This window comes from Mytilus galloprovincialis, chromosome 9 (genome assembly GCF_965363235.1).
Source record: "Mytilus galloprovincialis chromosome 9, xbMytGall1.hap1.1, whole genome shotgun sequence".
NCBI classification, from domain to species: domain Eukaryota; kingdom Metazoa; phylum Mollusca; class Bivalvia; order Mytilida; family Mytilidae; genus Mytilus; species Mytilus galloprovincialis.
Window position 1 is genome coordinate 81,288,689 of NC_134846.1, and position 24,212 is coordinate 81,312,900.

The 24,212-nt window shown below is 32.7% G+C and overlaps 1 protein-coding gene across 1 annotated transcript in view; it reads left to right on the plus strand.

Annotated features, from left to right (window-relative positions):
• The window catches only part of LOC143046120 (uncharacterized), a 34,487-nt gene extending 22,602 nt beyond the window's left edge, over positions 1 to 11,885 (plus strand). The window contains exons 9-11 of the mRNA XM_076219121.1: positions 2,386 to 2,515; positions 6,823 to 6,983; positions 11,469 to 11,885. Of these exons, the coding sequence (XP_076075236.1) occupies positions 2,386 to 2,515; positions 6,823 to 6,983; positions 11,469 to 11,644 (467 nt within the window). The 3' untranslated portion in view covers positions 11,645 to 11,885. The remainder of the gene's footprint in view (positions 1 to 2,385; positions 2,516 to 6,822; positions 6,984 to 11,468) is intronic.
• The last annotated feature ends 12,327 nt before the right edge of the window (positions 11,886 to 24,212 follow it).

The following is a 24,212-nucleotide window of genomic DNA, read 5'->3' on the forward strand; positions in this document are numbered from 1 at the left end:
TCAATTGCACAGTATTCAGCAATAGCAAGAAATCTTCAATTGCACAGTATTGTGCAATGGCAAGAAATTTTCAATTGCTCAGTATTGCGCAATAGCAAGAAATCTTCAATTGCACAGTATTGTGCAATAGCAAATATTTTCAATTGCACAGTATTGCGCAATAGCCAGAAATATCTAATTGCACAATATTGTGCAATAGCAAGAAATTTTCAATTGATTGGAGTTATCTTTCTTTGTCCAGAATAGTAGTTGAGTCAACTTAAATCATTGTTTTATACAATATACAATGTATATTCACTTTTACTACCAACTGATAAATTAAAACAATCTTTACCATTCAGTGATAACAAGCACCTTTTGTTACATTTTAATATTTTATGATGTATTTAAATGAGTAGTTAATGTTGCAAACTCCATTAGAAATTTGAATTGAGATCAGTTTTGGAAAAAGGGAAAGGGGGATGTGAAAAAAAATGGGGGGAGGGGGGTGTTAAATTTTTCTCATTTCAGATTTTATAAATAAAAAGAAAATTTCTTCAAACATTTTTTTGAGAGGATTAATATTCAACAGCATAGTGAATTGCTCAAAGGCAAAAAAAAAATTTTAAGTTCATTAGACCACATTCATTCTGTGTCAGAAACCTATACTGTGTCAACTATTTAATCACAATCCAAATTTAGAGCTGTATCCAGCTTGAATGTTGTGTCCATACTTGCCCCAACCGTTCAGGGTTCAACCTCTGCAGTCGTATAAAGCTGCGCCCTGCGGAGCATCTGGTTGCATATAGGATGTTTTACTCTTGTTAAAATTGGTTGCAATTGAAATCACAAATGATACCTTAGCATTGCAGCAGTTATTCGGTTTCGGTGGAAGGGTTGAGCGCAATAAAAAATGTTATAAAACATAACTAGTCTACAATAGCACATAATAAGTGAACAAGTGACAACATGAAAAACCTAACATGTGACTAAATATTCCTTAAATGTTAAAGGGTGTCATTTTATGAAAAAAATAAGGAAATCAAGTCTCCTAAACATTTATCAATATGATCATCTTGTCAATATTCTAAACAATAAAAAGGTAATAATCATTATCCACCATATTAAGCACCATTTGAACAACTTTTGCATACATCTTTGTATAATTTAGTATGGATTCCTTACTGTGTTCAACAGAATCTAACTATCAGCAATAAACCCCAAGAAAATTACCTTCTTTCAAACTACTATAAAATTTGGAAATCAGCCATAGAATTACTAAAACCCATAATCATATATCACTTTCCTTATATTGCATTGAAGACTTCTATGTTATATGCCAATGTTAATGATATTTGTTTTTTATGCTAAATATTGAAAAGCTGAACTAGGTTTAATCATCAGTGTCTTCTTCACTGTAATCACTGTCCTCATCATCAGAAAAATCCTCATTTTCATTCTCAGAAGAGGCCTCCTCATCATCAATGAAATCTTTATCTTCATCATCAATGAAATCCTTACTTTCATCACCTACTTCCTCATTTAGATCATAACTTTCAGTAGAGTCACTTTCACCATCTTCACTTTCCCTGTTATCTTCTTGCTGCTCCTCATTGTCATTGTAGTCTTTTTTGCCATTTTTATACGCCCGTCGTCAATGAAATCCTTACTTTCATCGCCTACTTCCTCATTTAGATCATAACTTTCAGTAGAGTCACTTTCACCATCTTCACTTTCCCTGTTATCTTCTTGCTGCTCCTCATTGTCATTGTAGTCTTTTTTGCCATTTTTATATGCCCGTCGTCTTTCAAACAACGGGCGTATCATGCGCTAAAGCGCAGCCCTTTATTAGAACTCCCAACCAATTTAGGGGCACTTTTCCAATTTTTGAGTAAACAAATATGATTCCATGTCACTGCTCCCTATATTTAGATTGGATAGAATTTTGAACTAGAGGTTTGTATGAGCATTGATGAGATAAGTAACTCGGGTGTAGAAAGTTTAAAATACAAACTCAATTTCAACAACCATCTTTGAATTGTTATATACTCAGGAAAATTTGCTTACATGAATTTCACTTGAGATTCACCTCAAATGAGCTTATACATGAAACTTGCATATAAATTTTCATGTGAAGTTCACATGAATCTCACTGAAAATTTTCATGTGAACTTTATAAACAAAAATTGGAATTTTTCATGATTTTGATTTAATTTGAAAATTTAGATGTTTATTTAAAAAATTCAGATTCATGTGAAACTTTCATGCACTTATTTCACATGATTTTCACAAATAAGCATGTGAGAATCTCATCAATTTAAATTTTCTCATGATTGATGAGTGAAATTTGACTGTGTATGCCCTTATAGAAAGCAATAGAGTTTTGATTATATCATTCTATTTTAGGTACCCTTGATCCATTACGATTATATGTTTCTGGGTATAAAGTTGGTACAACAGAACCTCAGCTGAGAAAACTTTTCACCAAAGCTACAAGAATAGACATTCCTAAGAGAAAGGATGGTAAACACTTTGGGTAAGATTTTCTCAAAGCAAACATTTTAACCCTTTTGCCGATAAATCCTGGATAGCTGTCAATGAGTACCAGGATCGGAATACCTCTTTTACATTTCCCGCTCAAAAGATTGCAAACACAAATTATCTTTCTTTGATGAATACCCAGTTGAAAGTGTAAACATGGTGCTTCCGTTTGTTGAAACAGTGTCAAAATCAAATGAAATTAACTGAATTAACAAAATTTTAAAAATAAGGGAACATTTTTTGGGAAGAAATGAAGCCAGACTAGTATACTTTTTATGCCCCCCTTGTAGCGGAGGGGGCATTAAGTTTTACCCTTTTCCATCTGTACGTACGTCCCAAAATTGGTTTCCGTTCTCTAACTTTAGTTTGCTTCAACCAAATGCTACAAAACTTATACAAAATGCCTATTACCACAAAACACAGATCAAGTTCACATTTACCATTGTTGCGTTATGCCCCTTTACAAATAAACAATGTTGAATTTTTTGTTTCAGTTCTCTAACCAAATGTTATTAAACTTATACACAATGCTAATTGCCACAAAATACATATCAAGACGAATATGGCAATTGTAGCAGTTTTTATACGACCCCAAAACATTTTTGCAGTCGTATATTGGATTTATGACCAAGGTTTATAACCATAAAAGGAAGGTTGGGATTGATTTTGGGAGTTTTGATCCCAACAGTTTAGGAATTAGGGGCTTAAAGGGTCCAAAATTAAACATTTTTGATTTCATCAAAAATTGAATAATATGTACTTAGATTTTTGATTATGGGCCCAGTTTTCAAGTTGGTCTAAATAGGGGTCCAAAATTAAACTTTGTTTGATATCAACAAAAATTGAATCCTTGGGGTTGTTTGATATGCTGAATCTAAACATGTATTTAGATTTTTGATTATATGCCCAGTTTTCAAGTTTGTCCAAATCGGGGTCCAAAATTAAACTTTGTTTGATTTTAACAAAAATTGAATATATGGGGTTCTTTGTATATATTCTGAATCTAACCATGTATTTAGATTTTTATACGACCGCAAAATTTGAAAAATTTTTCGTCGTATATTGCTATCACGTTGGCGTCGTCGTCTGCGTCGTCGTCGTCGTCCGAATACTTTTAGTTTTCGCACTCTAACTTTAGTAAAAGTGAATGGAAATCTATGAAATTTTAACACAAGGTTTATGACCACAAAAGGAAGGTTGGTATTGATTTTGGGAGTTTTGGTCCCAACATTTTAGTAATTAGGGGCCAAAAAGGGCCCAAATAAGCATTTTCTTGGTTTTCGCACTATAACTTTAGTTTAAGTTAATAGAAATCTATGAAATTTTGACACAAGGTTTATGACCACAAAAGAACGGTTGGGATTGATTTTGGGAGTTTTGGTTTCAACAGTTTAGGAATTAGGGGCCAAAAAAGGGCCCAAATAAGCATTATTCTTGGTTTTCGCACAATAACTTTAGTTTAAGTAAATAGAAATCAATGAAATTTAAACACAATGTTAATGACTACAAAAGGAAGGTTGGTATTGATTTTGGGAGTTTAGGTCCCAACAGTTTAGGAATTAGGGGCCAAAAAGGGACCCAAATAAGCATTTTTCTTGGTTTTCGCACCATAACGTTAGTATAAGTAAATAGAAATCTATGAAATTTAAACACAAGGTTTATGACCATAAAAGGAAGGTTGGTATTGATTTTGGGAGTTTTGGTCCCAACAGAATAAGGGGCCCAAAGGGTCCAAAATTAAACTTTGTTTGATTTCATCAAAATTGAATAATTGGGGTTCTTTGATTTGCCGAATCTAACTGTCATGACTGTGTATGTAGATTCTTAACTTTTGGTCCCGTTTTCAAATTGGTCTACATTAAGGTCCAAAGGGTCCAAAATTAAACTTAGTTTGATTTTGACAAAAAATTAATCAGTTAGGGTCTTTGATATGCTGAATCTAAAAATGTACTTAGATTCTTGATTATTGGCCCAGTTTTCAAGTTGGTCCAAATCGGGGTCCAAAATTAAACTTTGTTTGATTTCATCAAAAATTGAATAAATGGGGTTCTTTGATATACCAAATCTAACTGTGTATGTAGATTCTTCATTTTTGGTCCTGTTTTCAAATTGGTCTACACTAAAGTCCAAAGGGTCCAAAATTAAACTTAGTCTGATTTTAACAAAAATTGAAATCTTGGGGTTCTTTGATATGCTGAATCCAAAAATGTACTTCGATTTTTTATTATGGGCCCAGTTTTCAAGTTGGTCCAAATCAGGATCTAAAATTATTATATTAAGTATTGTGCAATAGCAAGTCTTTTCAATTGCACAGTATTGCGCAATGGCAAGAAATATCTAATTGCACAATATTGTGAAATAGCAAATTTTTTTTTATACCCCCGCTTTAAAAAAGGGGGGGTATACTGTTTTACCTCTGTCTGTCAGTCCGTCCGTCCGTCCGTCCATCAGTCCGTCAGTCCGTCAGTCAGTCCGTCCCATGAAACTTTCGTCACATTTTTCTCAGGAACTACACATCCACCCTTTCTGTAATTTGGTATCAACATTTATATATGTCAGCCATACCGTGTGATGCGTTTTCAGATTCATCACTTGACAACTTCCTGTTTACCGAACACTTGTCTGATTTTACACATGATAGCCAAGTTGAAAATTTTCGTCACGTTTTTCTCAGGAACTACAATACAAGGATTTCTGAAATTTGGTTTCAGGATTTATATAAGTCAGCTATACCGTGTGATGCGTTTTCAGATTCATCACTCGACAACTTCCTGTTTACCGAACACTTGTATGATTTTACACATGATAGCCAAGTTGAAAATTTTCGTCACATTTTTCTCAGGAACTACAATACAAGGATTTCTGAAATTTGGTTTCAGGATTTATATTAGTCAGCTATACCGTGTGATGCGTTTTCAGATTCATCACTCGACAACTTCCTGTTTACCGAACACTTGTATGATTTTACACATGATAACCAAGTAAAAAATTTTCGTCACATTTTTCTCAGGAACTACAATACAAGGATTTCTGAAATTTGGTTTCAGGATTTTTATAAGTCAGCTATACCGTGTGATGCGTTTTCAGATTCATCACTCGACAACTTCCTGTTTACCGAACACTTGCATATTTTTACACTATTAATATTATCCACTTGCGGCGGGGGTATCATCAGTGAGCAGTAGCTCGCAGTTTCACTTGTTTAATTAGAGTTATCTTTCTTTGTCCAGAATAGTAAGCAAGAAATATCTAATTGCAAAATATTGTGCAATAGCAAGATTTTTTTTTAATTGGAGTTATCTTTCTTTGTCCAGAATCAACTTAAATCTTTGTTATATACAATATACAATGTATATTCACTTTTTACTACCAACTGATAAATTAAAATAATCTTTACCATTCAGTGATAACAAGCAGTTTTTTACATCTTAATATTTCATGATGTATTTAAATGAGTAGTTATTGTTGCAAACTCCATTAGAAATTTTAATTGAGATTAGTTTTGGAATAAGGGAAAGGGGGATGTGATTAAAAAAATTGGGTTCAATTTTTCTCATTTGAAATTTCATAAATAAAAAAGAAAATTTCTTCAAACATTTTTTTGAGAGGATTAATATTCAACAGCATAGTGAATTGCTCTAAGAGAAAACAAAAATTTTAAGTTCATTAGAACACATTCATTCTGTGTCAGAAACCTATGCTGTGTCAACTATTTAATCACAATCCAAATTTAGAGCTGAATCAAGCTTGAATGTTGTGTCCATACTTGCCCCAACCGTTCAGGGTTCAACCTCTGCGGTCGTATAAAGCTACGCCCTGCGGAGCATCTGGTTGATATTTGGGCCCAGTTATCAAATTGGTCCACATTGAGGTCTAAAGGGTCCAAAATTGAACTTTATTTGATTTCATCAAAAATTGAATTCTTGGGGTTCTTTGATATGCTGAATCTAACCATGTATTTAGATTTGGGATATTAGACCATAAAAGGTGAATGTCCAATTTAAAATTTTTAAGTTTTTAAGTAAGTTCTTCGACCACATTCATTCTGTGTCAGAAACCTATGTTGTGTCGTCAACTAATTAATCACAATCCAAATTCAGAGCTGTATCAAGCTTAAATATTGTGTCCATACTTGCCCCAACTGTTCATGATTCGAACTCTGCTGTATTATAAAGCTGCGCCCTCCGGAGCATCTGGTTTTTAAACTTTAGAAGAAATTGAATAATATGATTTAAGGAAATAAGCATTCAACTTTTGGTACAGGATTTATCAATACCTAACATTATGTATTTTTCTTCACAGTTACTGCTTTGTTCATTATGCTTCTGAGAATGCTGCTAAATCTGCTTTTGAAAAAGTACAAGGACAAGAATTAGATGGATATAAAATATGTGCTTATTTTGCCAGAAACAAAGCTCCAAAAGTAGAAACCAAGAAAAGGAAACTTGACACTGATGTCAAAGGTACTAATTGAATTGTAAATTGGTTTGTACAAAATAAATTATGGTATTTTTAAAACGTTCAAAAGGATCTTTATTGATGTTTAAAAATCTTGCTTTTATTATGCTTCAACAATTAAGGGAGGGGAAGGGGTGAACTTTGAAACTGATTCAATTGAGGAAAAAAAATAAGCAGACTGTTTTGATGGTGTGAATACAAATAATAGAAGTGCAATTTCACCTACAAAATATATTTCAAATTTGAAATATTGTCAGGTGTGAAAAAAAATACCTTCAGAAAAATACTGCCTCAGTGATCACATATTAATAATATCAGCTTCTCAACTAAACAGGCAACATTCAGGGTGGGTTAAGGGCAAATACTGGTTGATTTGGAGTAAAAAAAATGTTTAGGTTGATATGTCTACCTGCAAACTATTACCTTTCAACTTGCACATTAAAATTCAAGCTTAAGGCGAAGTGTACGTAATTGCACGCCTCTAGCGGAAAACGGGATTAAAAACGTTCGTCGTTAGTTACGCAAGTTATCTCCCTTACTCCAAGAAAGGACACACGAAAGAGAAACTACTTTCTGCGGTCTATAATGAATCCAACAAGCACTCCTATGCTGTCTTAAACCTCATAGAAATTATCTAAATAACTCCAATTAGAAATCACAGCATTCTGTACGTTGTTCTGTGTGCAGCCTGACTTAAAAACACTGTTTTTTTTGTTTTTTTAGACACGTAGGAGAAGGCATTTCGTGTTTAAGATATCAGCAGAAAGAAAAAAAGCCTCACAACAAAATTATAAACAAATAAACAAGTAAACATGTAACAATTTTTCTTCTATTGATATCAAATTAGTTAAAATGAAACCTGAATTGACCCAACAATATCGTTTTAAAAAGCCGTAGACTAGTCTTGAACGAAAAACACAGTACTCAACGTAACGTTTTATAATAGGCTACAAATAATTAATGAAAGACGTGTGAATTTAATATTTTAATTAAAAAGACGTTGAAATGTTCGTATTTTGTGCAATTGAAAATTTAAGGACATGATTTACATACATATAAGAAATCAGACGATACCAAGAGAATAATTTGACCACTAGTGCAACACTTACAGGTCGGAAGAACAAAGACGGAAAACAAACAAAAAATAAACAAATTAGGCCCCAAAAATTATTCAGTAACTTTAAAGTTGTCTCACTCTAACATTTATCTTAAAATAAGTAAAAATTATGTCATTCAACTCCCAGTTTTCAATTTTTTCTACATATGCAGAAAATAAACAGGTGTCTTCTATTCCGTCCGCAATTAATGGGAAAACTAAATCTAAATTTAGAACCATATTGAAAATGAAAGTACACATGTAAGATAAAATATAACATGTCATTTCTTCTTTCACAAATTCCAATTTCGAAGAGATATATAGCGAAATGTGTTTTCTTTTATTGTGCCTGTGTGTATCATTCAAAATTAGAGAATGTAATTTTGAAGTATCAAGTCTCAATTCAAGATTATGAATGAATAGAATATAGAATTACGGGGAGGGAAGGGGGGTAGGACCTTTATCGGAACTCCGGGATCGGGTGTTTTTAAGCTCGGGATTTCGGGATCCGGGAATTCTAAATTCAGGACATCGGGATGTCGTGTTTTTAAGCCCGGGATTTCGGGATCTGGATCCCTCCGTCCCTCCTCCCTCTATTATGGTTAAAGAAAAGAGGTCAGGGAAGTTTTGTGATACTTGTAACTGCAATTTAATTATTAGTGGAATGAGAGGTGAAATGTGTTCAGACTATTACATTTCGATTTTTTTTTAAATTTAACCCAAGTTTACTGCAAGGGGTGCTTAACGACCTCGATGATTATCCATGAGGATCTCGCACTCGGTCAGCTCTAGGTTTTCACCTAGTTCATGATCATACATTAATTGAGAAGCCCGTGGTTTACTAGTCTCATAATATGAGACTTTGGAGTTCATATAATTTACATTCAATGTTTTTTATCGAATATTTCAAGGCTTTTTGACTATCAATGTTGACCCCCCCCCCTCCCCCCCAAATTGATTGGATAAAATGAATGGATTACCGCCCCTATTTCAAACTAAAGTCCTATAAACTGACTGGTATTCGAATTTGTTAAAAGAAAAAATTGGTATGATCTCTCATATTGATTCAATACCGTAATGCCGAAAAAAAATCATTTGTTTCCGGGAATTCCGAACAGCTAGAAATATATTCCCGAGTTTCAATTTGAGTAACTCGAATAAGTCAAGCCCTTTCATGTCCGATTTTCTCCCACATGAGAAATGTAGCATTCGTACATTAGCTGAATAATAGGACTGAATTATTCGGGTTACAATTTGTGTAAATCCCGAATGCACATAAAAGTAAAGGTCCAGCCCGATTTTCGGGAAAGGCCTGTTGTAGATTTCAGATTGATTTCCAGAAATAAAAATCATACAAAAATGTTTCACGCAAATATTCGTCTTCAGACGTGTAAAGTTATAAAACGGTTACTAGCCGGTCTGGATTGTGATAAAAAGAAGCGCATGCAATGCATAAAATATATAATGTCGTGGCTCAGGGATGTGTTGAATTATAGAGATGCTTATGGGCACAAAGATAAGATTAATTTTCCCCAAATGTACTAAGAATGACCACACAACTTAAATTTACTTAAATATTGATTTGTTATCCTGTGCCAGACAGATGGCTGATATTCTGAGAAGAGACCTTGATGAAATGAAGTTTTATGGGAACAAAGATTTAGAAAACACGTCGCAGTGTTTAGATTTTAACAAAAATAAGGCACCAAGGTCGAAAATAGTTCTAGTTCATAATGAAGAAAATGTCAACCGTTTTCTAGCTTGGCGATCGCCGCACGCACCCGAATATAAAAGACAAATACAATACAATAGTACACAAAACGTAACATAAAGAACTAAAGACCAAGCAACACAAACTCCAACAAGCGGTATATATTTCATACAAGTAAAGAACTATATGAAGCGTCGTAACTGTTGCGGCGACGTCAATAACGTTGTCGTTGGTTTTTGGTTTTTTTACACTCAAGATTCAACTTTAACAGGGTATAGCTTGAAAAGTAGCACGGTTGCTAAGGACTTTCTTTGCACCAATCGATTCCTCAGACATTTTAGAATCTTCTCATAAATTTAAAAAAAAATCGATTGTCTAATATAATAGAAAATCTTGGAAATGTAACAATTCCTGCCGAATTTCACGATTTTCCCTATATATCCTTTGTAATTTTGGTGTATGATGCTGTTAACTTCAACAGCTCGTATCTCAAAAACGAAAACGGTTACCCCCTTTTTTTATTTTATTTTCCGATTTATTTTTACAAGCAGAATCTACATGTAAAATTTGAAAAAAATCCATTGTGTAGTTTAATTACGTACACTTCGCCTTAACTTGACAGTTTAATATATGATAATGCTTACTTCTGTGTCATTTGGTCTCTGGTGAATAGGTGTCTCAGTTGAGATCATGCCACATCTTCCAATTTTGGTAGTACAAAGTAGGGTTCATATTCATATTACATTAATATAGTCTTGTCCTGAAATGCATTTGAGGGACCTAAATGGCTGAGAGGTCTAAGTAGTTGAATTACTGTATCACTAGCAAATCAACACTGAGGTTGTTATTTCGAATACCACACAGGGCAGATGCATTCGACTGCAATCTTAAGGATGTTTGCTCGTCATGTTTTGGAACTTTTGTCAGATTATTGGAATCCTCTGGTTTTATCCATTTGAATGCCTTGAAAAATTTTGCCCATGGACCCCCATTTTTCTTTTTATAAATCTTTTACATGTATAATTTTAAGCCATTTGTAAAAGTCTTATAAAATCTTATTTATTTTTTAATAGTATTTAAGAACTTTAACTGGTCAATGATAAAGCTATGAAAAATCAAGAGAGAACATTTTCCCACCAAAATTTCAATGGCTAATATCTCGAAAACAAGCACATTGACCCCTATATTTTTTTTGCTTTTTTTATTCCTCAATTTATCCCCTATCAATATATACTAGTTTTATGAAAAGTTATTTATTTTGAAACTGAGCAGCGAACTTCCTTAATTGATTAGGATTGTCAGTTTTCCTGCCAAATGTTGGTGTCTGAAAAGGCACTCCTGCTTCCTCCATCAATAAATTGGATGGCCTCTCAAAAGCACAATTGTGTTGAAAGTGATGATAAAAAATCAAATAATGAATTCAAATGCATTTAATATTTGCCACTGGACGTCAAATACCAGTTCATTCATTTGTCCATACTATAAATAACTACTTTTTGTCTCAAAAAACACTTTCTTCATTTATCTTACAGTTATGGATCCTTTGTATTGAATATTGTATTTTTGTTCATAATAAAATGTTTTGAGATATATGAGTATCCGGGAGTTTTGTAAACTTGAAATCTTATTTCCATCCCTTATCACCAGTACTTACTTAATAAATACCATTAAATTTCTTTAAAGGTCCACAGGTGAAAAAGGCTAAAATAGATGATGATGATGATGACGATGATGAAGATAGTGAAGATGATGAAGATAGCGAAGATGATGATGACAGTGATGAAGATGATGATGAGGACGACGATGATGATGATGATGATGACGACGACGATGACGATGATGACAGTGGTAGCGAATAAATGGATTAAAAGAAATCAACTTCTTTTCTGTAAATAAGATCATATAGCATGGCAGAGCATTGTCTTATAATTTCTGTGTTCCAGTTGATCCAGAAATTCTTTTTTAGAAAAAAGAGAAGAAAAACTGATGTAGAGGGAGAGAGGTTAAAATGTTCTTTTTATTACACATCATCAAATGGAACTTTTATTCCAAATAAATATATACTGTGGATTCATTTATTTTTGTGGATTGAGAAAACTTACATTTTGTATACAGGCCTTTTGTAAATGTGTAATTCGTTGAACTTTTAAAATTGTGGTTTACCTATGACCACAAAATCCACAAAAATTGGTTATCACACGATAATGATGAATCCACAGGTTTTTTTTTAAGTAGATGATCAATTTTCAACTTTAAATTTGTTTCGCTTAGCTGTTTATAATAGTATGAAATTCATGTGTAAGACTTTTCATTTTTAAAATAGAAAAGTTTGTTTTGTCATATTTTCAGCTGTATTGTACAAGAAAACAGAACATTTTTGTTTGATTAATTATTTTTTTCCATCTTTGCCACATTGGGAGAAATAATTCAGATTAACATGATAAAGTAACTTTTGAAATAGAATGTGTGTCAGGACTTTACCTAATTTATTATGCAGCAAACTTTTCTGGTGACCCCATTGTTACCTAAAAGCATATTATTATAGCTATCATCTCATTTTATTTTAAAATTATATGATAGAATTTTCTTTTTTATCTTGCAAATTTGGGTTTTCAATGCTTTTACAAAATCTGACAATTTTGTATAACCCTTTGCCCCAAAACAGTGGCCCGTTATTTTTATTATAATTTTTGAAAAGCAAGGCATCATTTTGACAAATTATTAGAAAAATCTATGGATTTTAATTTCTGTGGCATCTTTATCAGATTGTTTTTTCTCGTTGAAATTAAACAGTCGATCATTTTATATATATAGATACAATTGATATATCAGATTTACCAATTGACAAAATAGATGTACAAAAAAATTCTTAATAGAAAGAGCTATTATGAATATGTAAAATCATACTTTTTCACAAAATTTTATCAGTTGTTTTTTCGTTTTTTTTTAACGCATGTTGTGATTGTTAAAAAGAGTAGCAAGAACTTTTATCAATTTGTAAATTTTTAAAATTATTTGAATGAACATTTAAGCTTAGATTGTTGAGTTATTAACAAATGAGTGATTCAGTTGTATTTGAACCTCAAATTGAATTATTTTTGTTTTTAACCTCCAGATTATTTTATATGTTGTCAGCATCAACCATTGTATCAATCTTTTCAGAGTACTTTAAATTCATTTTCAAAACTTGATCTTGGTCAATATTTAGACGCCATCAAAGAATATCACTGTTTGTATCATTGCCAATATCTTTGGTCATGATAGATGTTATCATGAAATATCAAATAAAATATATATATATATTGTCAATTTTGGTTTATTCAGTATCACACACAAAGAAAAATAGATAAATGCAGACTAATAGTTAAACTGTACTAAATGAAAAGAAATGTTTGATGGCCAATGAGACAACTATCCACCTTAGATAAATGAAGTAGTAGTAAGTAATTATAGGCCAGGGTACAACCTTCAACAATGAGAAAACTTGTACTCTATAGTCTGCTATAAAAGGTCCTGACATAAAAATGTGAAACAATTCAAAGAGAAAATTAGGCCTAATTTATAACCCAACAATTAATGGAGAAAAAGAACAACAAACAAACAAACAAATTATAACCACTGTACATCAGGTTCTTGACAGGCACATAAAGAATGTGTTGTTGTTAAACATGTTTGTGAGTTCTCAACCCTCCCCAGTACCTGGTACAGTAGTGTAACAGAACAAAATAAGAATGCCCTAAAATTCAGGTGCAATTGGCTAAAATCAAACGATTGGTTCATTGCACGGGTTCTACGACTTACAGAAAAGAGCGACGATTTACAGAAAAGAACCGAAAAGAACCGAAAATGACCGAAAATAACCGAAAAGGACATCGATTTTTTGTCAATCGGAAGGGGACTAGCAAATTGCAATTGTTTTGTTATAAAAGGAGAACAACAAATTGCAAATCAATTAAGTCTATAAATGAAAAGGTATTTTCCACAAAAGTTTCTTATTATGTTTTGAAAACTTACATAATGTGAAAAATAATAGGTCGGATGCCTATCTTATTTACTACAGGTAAGGACTATTCAAATAAATTTTGAAAAAAAACTTCAAACATTTCTTTATGTGTTGTATTTATTTGAAAATTTAACAGTATCGACTGTTTGATCTCCCTTTCCCTTATCTGGCAGATTTGGCCTCTCCAAGTTGTAGATTTAATCAAATTTCAGTCTCTGTGTTCATTTGACATTTAACTTGACATCCGAGAGAAAATGGTGATGCTGATTTGTAGATTTATAATATTATCACACCCAATGCCACAGGAAATATACTGACATCGATTTTTGTAATGTTAGGATAAACATTAAGAGTTCGATAGTATTTGATTTTCATTTATCCTACCGCAAAATGTATCAATATACTTGTATTAGTATTTAAAATATAGAATATGCTCATAACTAATATTTTAATGATAAGATTAAAATCCAAATTATTGTTAAAAAATAAATGATAATTTATCATATATATATATATATATATCAAAAAAAATAAAATACTATAAACCAAGGATTTGTATAGTAAGATATACAAATCCTTGAAAAAAACCACTGAAGTCATTTTGTCTCCTTTAATGTGTCCACATATCCCTGTAATTGAACAATATAAGTTTGATTTACGCGTTTATAACGAGGAATTTTAAACAAAATTAAAATTTCGTGTATATGTTCATTGATTATTGTCGAGCCTGCAACTTTTGTTGCAAAAAGCTCGACATAGGGATAGTGATCCGGCGGCGGTGTTAGCTCCATTCTTTAAAGCTATATATTTTAGAGGGTGGAAGACCTGGATGCTTCATATTTTGTATATAGATGCCTCATGTTACGAAGTTTCCGTCAGTCACATGTCCATTGTCCTTGACCTCATTTTCATGGTTCAGTGACCACTTGAAAAAAAAGTTCAGATTTTTTGTAATGTTAAATTCTCTCTTACTGTAAGTAATAGGATAACTATATTTAGTATGTGCGTACCTTGGAAGGTCCTCATGCCCGTCAGACAGTTTTCACTTGACCTTGACCTCATTTCATGGATCAGTGAACAAGGTTAAGTTTTGGTGGTCAAGTCCATATCTCAGATACTATAAGCAATAGGTCTAGTATATTCGGTGTATGGAAGGACTGTAAGGTGTACATGTCCAACTGGCAGGTGTCATCTGACCTTGACCTCATTTTCATGGTTCAGTGGTTATAGTTAAGTTTTTGTGTTTTGGTCTGTTTTTCTCATACTTTATGCAATAGGTATACTATATTTATACCCCACGCAACGAAGTTGCGAAGGGTATAATGTTTTTGACCCGTCCGTCCGTCCGTCAGTCAGTCCTGTTTCTTGTCATCGCAACTCCTCTCAAACCACACAACAGAATTTCACGAAACCTTTTCAGATAATAAGGACATACTATGTAGTTGTGCATATTGACGGGAAATTGCGATTCAATTTTTTTTCTAGGAGTTACGCCCCTTTGAACTTATTTTCTTCAATGTACTACTGCAACAGTTTGTCATCGCAACTCCTCTCAAACCACACAACAGAATTTCATGAAACCTTTTCAGATAATAAGGACATACTATGTAGATGTGCATATCGACAGGAAATTATGATTCAATTTTTTTTCTAGGAGTTACGCCCCTTTGAACTTATTTACTTTAATGTACTTCTGCAACAGTTTGTCATCGCAACTCCTCTCAAACCACACAACAGAATTTCACGAAATCTTTTTATATGAAAAGGACATATTATGTAGTTGTGCATATCGACAGGAAATTACGATTCAATTTTATTTCTAGGAGTTACACCCCTTTGAACTTATTTGCTTTAAGGTACTACTTCAACAGTTTGTCATCTCAACTCTTCTGAAACCACAGAACAGACTTTCATGAAACTTTGTAGATAATAAGGACATACTACGTAGATGTGCATATCAACAGGAAATTACGATTCAATTTTTTTCTAGGAGTTATGCCCCTTTGAATTTATTTGCTTCAATGTACTTCTGCAACAGTTTGTCATCTCAACTCCTGAAAACACACAACAGAATTTCATGAAATTTTGTAGATAATAAGGACATACTATGTAGATGTGTATATTGACAGGAAATTATTATTCAGTATTTTTTCTTATACAATTTTTTTTTCTTATACTTATTTAATTTCTCCAATGACAATGTGGGGACGTGGGGTATGTGAACGTGCTCACTAAGGTTCTTTAATTGTTGTATGGAATGATTGTAAGGTGTACATGTCTAGCTGGCAGATGTCATCTGACCTTGACCTTATTTTCATGGTTCAGTGGTTATAGTTAAGTTTTTGTGTTTTGGTCTGTTTTTCTCATACTTTATGCAATAGGTTTACTATATTTGTTGTATGGAATGATTGTAAGGTGTACATGTCTAACGGGCAGATGTCATCTGACCTTGACCTCATTTTCATGGTTCAGTGGTCAAAGTTAAGTTTTTGAGTTTTGGTCTTTTTATCTAATACTATGTCATAGGTCAACTATATTTGGTGTATGGAAATATTTTATGATCTATATGTCAGTTGTGCAGGTTTTATTTGACCTTGACCTGGTTTTCACGGTTCATTTCTCAGTGTTAAGTTTTTGTGTTTTGGTCTATTTTCTTAAACTATAAGCAATAGGTCAACTATATTTGTTGTATGGAAGCATTGTTAGCTGTACATGTCTGTCTGGCATATGGTTCAACTGACCTTGACCTCATTTTCATGGTTCATGTTAAGTTTATGTGACAGTCGTAAAAAAGCTTTATATTTAGGAGTATCAACATAATATCAATGATTAGTAAAGAAGGCGAGACATTTCAGTGTGTGCACTCTTGTAAAATAAATATTATATATGTGTAATAACTATGTTCTTTTTGGTTCCTTTCGGTTCTTTTTGGTCCTTTTCGGTTCTTTTCTGTAAATCGTTGGACCGCATTGCACAACAACTAACATTAAAACAAGATACATAGCACAAAGCACCTTAAGAGTTCTTGCAGGTACCGAAAGCTAGTTCAAGGGTTAATAACAACTAGCAAATAAATCTTGTTCTCCTGAACTAAATAATCAATTAGAACACATCCAACGGTTTTAGTGTTAATATGTCATGACCTGGCAGAGAAGGGGGCGTCAATGGCCAAGAGGTCTAAGTAAAAACTACTTTAATCACTAGCCAGTCAACACTGAAGTTCTGAGTTCGAACCCCACTCGTCTCCAATCTTAATAACGAGGATTGTCAGTGTTCCTATCGAAGATCGTGGTTGTCTTCAGGCACTCCAGCTTCCTCCGCCAATAAAAACTGGCAGCCACTAAATAGCCCAAAAGTGGTGTTTAAACACCAAAAATCTATCAATCACCAGTCGGAGAAATGCATGCATATGTTCATTGTAAAAATATAAGTTAACAGTATTGGCAGATGTAGGATCATGAGTTTGTATAACTGTACATGTATAGAAATATATATAAAGTTGGGGTTTGATTTTTAACAATCAAGTTTAGTACATTGTACCATTTAATACAATATTTTAAGATTGTATTATTTGTTAATTTGATAACCTTAATTTAAGAATTATTCAAAGGAGTAATTAGTTTACATGGATCTGGTCTAAATTTACATGCTTTATAAATTGCGTTAAGATATTAGGATGTGATATCTTTTTTGAATGAGATTTCTACAGATACAGCCAAAATTTCTAAACAAATCTTCTATGAAATAATTTGGTACAGGTTTATTTAATTTGTGTAATGAAATCCTGACTTAATGATGATTTACCAGTTTTACATAAATTATGTTTATTGAAATTTAAAATGTTACTACAGAAACTGGCATATTGAAAACAAGTTGTGAAATAAACACCACATAAAAGTGACATCACTGTCCAAAAAAAGGGAATGAAAAAATGTCTTGTGACATTGTATAGAGCTTAAATATCAAAATCTAGAAAAAGGGAATTTAATGCTGTGTGATATTTCAAATGTAAGCACCATTTAAATTCGAAAATTCTTTATTATTTAAAGCAAAAATATCAAAGTAACTGTAAGTGTTTTTAAATTTTAAATTTAATGTAATTGAGATGGTCCTTTAATAAGTTTGGTCATAAACTGTGATTCATAACAATAAAGAAACAAATTGACTACTAGAGGAGAGCAATTGGTGCCCATGGGATTACCTACAACCTGTTTAATTCAAACTTTATTGCTAGAGAATTTTCACTGATAGAGAATTCACAGCCTTAAACCATTTTATCACAGTTCCAGTAAGAAAATTTTAGTATATTTCCCTTTTTATACGACCACAAAAAAAAAATTTGTGTCGTATAATGCTATCATGTTGTCGTTGTCCGAAGACAGATGTGTCTCAATACTACTGAAGGAAGGTTGGGATTGATTTTGGGGGTTATGGTCCCAATAGTTTTGGAATAAGGGGCCAAAAAGGGGGCCCAAAATAAGCATTTTTTTAGTTTTCAAACAATAACTTGTGTAGGAATCTCTCTGAAATTATACCACAAGTTTCCATACCATAGAGGGATAGTTAGTATTGATTTTGGGGGTTATGGTCTCAATAGTTAAGGAATTAGGGGCCAAAAAGAGGGCCCAAAATAAGCATTTTCGTAGTTTTCAAACAATAATTTGTGTTTAAGTGTATGAATCTCTGAAATTATACCACAAGTTTCCATATCATGAAGGGATAGTTAGTATTGGCTTTGGGGGGTTATGGCTCAAAATATTTTGGAATTAGGGGCAAAAAAGGGGGGGAAAACTAGGTTTTTCTGGACAATTGACAATTAAGACAATTTAAAAGCAGTGTAAGGGAGGTAATTCATAAACATTTAATATACAGTGTTGGGTATGTTCAGATTTACCTCCCTTATACTACTTGTTAATTATGTATAAAGAAATGTCAGGTTGTGGACTAATTGAAAAAAGGGGGATGGTAGTAGTTTTCAATGGTTTTTTTTCAAATTTTTGAAAAGTTTGAAGAAGAAATCTTTAATTGATTTGTAAGATCTTGACATTTGTTTTGTGTTAGAAACCCATATAATGTCAAAATTTTTATCATAATCCAAATTCAGAGCTGTATCAAGCTTGAATGTTTTGTCCATACTTGCCCCAACTGTTCAGGGTGCGACCTCTGCAGTCGTATAAAGCTGCGCCCTGCGGAGCACCTGGTTCAATACTGAAAAAATGCTTGGTGAGAGTCGCAGGAAATAAATCTACCAGATTTTTCATAGAAACATATATTTAGATAGAACTTCTGTTTGGTATAATTGAGTGATAGTGAAGTGTACAATTTTAAAAAAAATCATAACTTTACATTAACAGCTGGACCTTACAAAGCACTTAATTCCGATTTTTCATTTTGTTTCTTTACTAGAAAACATTTAATTTTACAACATAAGAGAAATGTCTGAAGTTTAAGTGCAAATACAATATATTGTTGAATGACATCTACAAGTCATCCGTCTCAAATTTAAAAAAAAAAAGGAAAGGTCAATCGTTGCATCCTTTTAATATTGTATGCCGATGGCAGTAAAGTAGAGAACTTGTAAAATGCTTCATACAAAAGTAATTGACCTGTCAGCTTTTTGAACAATAGCAAACTGGCCCAAAGGACAAATAGAGCGAGGTCATACCATTACATCTCAGTTCAAGGTCAAATGTCACATATCCCTTTGAAAGAGATGCCATGGGTTTATCATGTACCAGTATGAAGTATAATTATCAATTTACCTAAAATTGAAACCTGTTGGGGGCATTTACTCATATAAGATGTGACTGGACTGTTAATTTCGGACTAAATGCACAATTTGTTCATTTCCATAACCCAAGTGGTTTATAGTGAGTTCACTATCAAAGTTCGAAAAATAGACATTGACTAGCTTTTACCTCAATTTTCAAAATTGACAAAATTTCCTGAGGATGTTATAAACAATTAAATAAAAGAATTTTGAAGATATTTATTTCACTACAGAGCAGAGAAAAACTTCTTTATAAAGATGTTTCTCGTTTCTAGTTTTTTATATAGATTAGACCGTTGGTTTTCCCGTTTGAATGGTTTTATACTAGTAATTTTGGGGCCCTTTATAGCTTGTTGTTCGGTGTGAGCCAAGGCTCCGTGTTGAAGGCCGTACATTGACCTATATTAATGGTTTACTTTTATAAATTGTTATTTGGATGGAGAGTTGTCTCTTTGGCACTCATACCACTTCTTCCTATATCAATATAAATACTACTACAGGGATCAGTGCTATATCAATTGTTTTGGTCCACCACCATTCCTCAGCAGAATACAAAGATACGATTTGAAATTATTTACACATTTTTTATTCAGCCATGCTAGACCATGTGATCACTCCGGATTGGTAGATGGTGCAAAGTTCAAAGTTGATGACATCTGGGACTATTATACCGTTATATACTGTTAATATAATAGTCCCAGATGACATGTCATGAAAATAAATATGTTTCTATGACTTGCAGAGATTATGTTATGTGTCCCTGAATACAGAAAAGGTTGGGCGAACAACTTGTTTATTTTAGCTATATACTGCATCACCCATGTAGTTACTTTGTAAATCAAAATTATATTAAACTTCCATTTATAAATTAATGAGGAAAATGTGATGAATCAAATTTAAGCAGTTGATATCAAGGCATTGAATATAAATAAGTGTTTCAAAAAATATGTATAGATATCAGAGTTTATTTCCACGCGTTTTTGAAATGCTATATTACTGAATTAGGCCGCAATACCAATATGATGTAAAGCTGCCACGAATTGATTTTCAAACAATAACACTCAAATTTAGTTGGATATTCCCAATTTTATTGTAAAAGGAATTGGAATAATCTCAGCATTAGGTATGTGTACATGTATATTTGAATACAGGAAATGTATGAAGAATGAAGATAAATTAAAGTTTTTTTTTATATATTTTCGTTGTTTTTGAGAAAGTGCATTTTGTCGAAAAAGCGAGACATAGCGATCCTACATTCCGTCGGCGTCGTCGTCGTTGGCGGCGTCGGCGTCAACTGAAATATTCACTCTGTGGTTAAAGTTTTTTGAAATTTTAATAACTTTCTTAAACTATCGTGGATTTCTACCAAACTTAGACAGAAGCTTAATTGTTTATGATCATAAGATAGTATCCAGAAGTAAATTTTTTAACAAAAAAATCTCTTTTTCCGTATTTTACATATAAATGGTCTTCGTTTTTCTGCCAGGAAACATTACAATTACTCTGCGGTTAAAGTTTTTAAAATTGAAATAACTTTCTTAAACTAGCCTGGATTTCTACCAAACTCGGACAGAAGCTTGTTTATGATTATAAGATATAGTATCCAGAAGTTAATTTTGTTAAAAAAAAAAAATCTCCGTAATTTACTTATAAATGGACTTGGGTTTTTTTTCTGCCAGGAAACATAACATTCACTCTGTGGTTAAAGTTTTTAAAATTTTAATAACTTGCTTCAACTAGCCTGGATTTGTACCAAACTTAGACAGAAGCTTGTTTATGATAAAAATCTAGTATCTAGAATTTTGTTCTTGTTTTTCCGTATTTTACTTCTAAATGGACTTAGTTTTTCTTCCAGTTAACATTAACATACATACAGTCTGCAGTTAAAGTTTTTAAAACATTTATTAGATTCATAAACTATCCTGGATTTGTACCAAACTTGGACAGAAGCTTCTTACAATCAAGAGAGTATAGAGAGGAATATTTTTTTTATTTTTTTTTTTCCTCATTTTTGTTGGGCCTGCGATTATCAGCAAAAGTAGGCGAGACACCTGGTTCCGCGGAACCCTTACGAATGTTTAATACCTCTCCTGGAAATTATTGATCAAATTATTATAAACGGCATATAAAATAAATTGCTTCGCCGAGCGCATATGAATATGACCGCAGAAGTCCAACCCTGGACAGTTGGGGGCAAAAATGGACACAATATTTTCGCTTGATAGAGGTCTGAATTTGGATTGTAATTAAATATTTGACACATAATAGGTTTCTGACACTGTAGTCAAAGAAATTAGAAATGGTTATATGATTCGAATTTATATTCATTTTTTTTTTGCTGCTTTTGTGCAATACACTTTGCTGTAGCGAATTGACACCTCCCCAAAAAACTTGACCCCCTCCCTTTTTTTTCTTTTCTTGCAGTCTTATAGATATATGCTACGCATGCATGATTTCCCATTCTTGACAAAACCATTGATTCGAATTCCAATGTTTCTAAAAAAAAAGATGGAAAAAATCTGACAGCGTTTTGAATTGAAATACCATCAATATTACAAAATTCTCTATCTTTTTGCAATACAATAGAAATTTTACAATAGACAAACCAATTACCAAGGAGGTAGTACTACGATGTTGGTGTAATCGGGAGTGTAACGGAATTTATCAGAGTGTTGTTAACTTCCCGTCAGCGGCTTGCACTATTGTAGTCCGGTTTAAAAGAAACGTATATCGTTTGAATTGTTTCACGTTTTGTAATATATAAACCATTTATAGCCGGTTATATTACGGATTACAAATGTGTCGAGGTTTCTGATTGGATAACAACACAGAGATGTCAGTATATATTCAGGAAACTGCCGGGGTATATACGACGTTTTTATCCCCAATTGGAACCTCAAAAACGTCATCATAACACCGGTTACTATGTGACGTAGTCATAAAGCTATCAGACTGTCAGAGGTTCACAGAGGGAAAATAATGACGTGCTTCAGTCAATAATACATTTTTGATACAAAATCACGCAATTCACACTTTTAATACTTTAATTTGATGTTAAAAGTGTTATTATAAATCATTACATACACGATCAAATTATGTTCACAGCAAATTAGAAAATCCTTCACGTATGCCGAACATATCAGGTTGGGTTTTTCAATATATACTAGAACACACCCGCGAAATCGCGGGCATTCAGAGCGTAGTTTAAAGTATGTAAAGTGTTGTTTGAAGAATTTTGTTAAATATTGAATGACTGGAGAATTTCAGCAAAAGTATCATAAATCATAGGTTATTGGGGACAGGAAAATGTTTTTTTTAATCCCTCCTCCTTTATTTCCAAAATTCCCAATTTGTGGTTTTCTATCAATTTCAATATGAATATGTATACATTTAGTATGTTATGAACATTTAAGTAAGGAGCCTGTAATTCAGTGGTTGTCGTTTGTTTATGTGTTACATATTTGTTTTTCGTTCACTTTTTGTACATAAATAAGGCCGCTAGTTTTCTCGTTTGAATTGTTTTACATTGTCATTTCGGTGCCTTTTAAAGCTGAGTATGCGGTATGGTCTTTGCTCGTTGTTGAAGGCCGTACGATGACCTATAGTTGTTAATTTCTGTGTCATTTTGGTCTCTTGTGGAGAGTTGTCAACATGGCAATCATACCACATCTTTTTTTTGTAATCAATGAATTTTGTAAAAGATTTAATGACTGGAGAATTTCAGAAAAGGTATCAAAAGTGCACATGAATAATTTTAGCGCTTATCTGTTTCTATATATAAATAAAGTGTTTTTTTTTTTACAAATTGTGACTTGGATGGAGAGTTGTCTCATTGGCACTCATACCACATCTTCTTATATCTATGTAGAGGATGACTGTTTTTTCATATCGTCAGAAATGTTTTTACTCGGACTCAACGTGTCAACTCGAGCTCCTGCATTATTTAAATCAGCATACAACAGAAAACCGGAAAGTTCCATGTTTAGATTTATTCTACTTTGATACCGTGGCAGTTCGGTGTGAACACAAGACAATTTCTTCAAATGCATGCATGATATCAGAAATTTATATTCCACTTTTAATGTGAAAAAAGTTGTCATGCTAGTTTCCACAGAAACATGATAATTCTATTAATTCTCTGGTTGTCATGGACCATCATGTTTATGAAAAATAAGGAGATGTGGTATGCCAATGAGACAGCTATCCCCTACATAACTGAGACTAATTTGTGTTATAATTACAGGCAACAGCACGGTCTTCAAAAATGAGGAAAAAATACCGTACTAGAATAAAAACCGAGTCAGATGAGAAATTAAACCATCGACCTAACTTATAACAAAACATGCAGTTTATGAAAAACAAAAATGACAGACATCAACCAACAACACCTAACAGCTGGGACAGCTAGTGGTGTACCAGGATGAACAGGGGAACAGGGGTAAGGTAACATGGGAATGGAAACATGAAGCTTGTTCGGCCAATAATAAAACTTCGTTTCGGTCAAACATTTATTTTATATTAAAAGCCATTTCGCTGTAGATATTTCCGTTTGAGTACCTTATATAACTTTGAAAACAGATTACACATTTATAGTATTATTATATGATGTTTTATTAAAAAAAAAGCTCTACTAAAGTAAAGATGGTAAGAAATT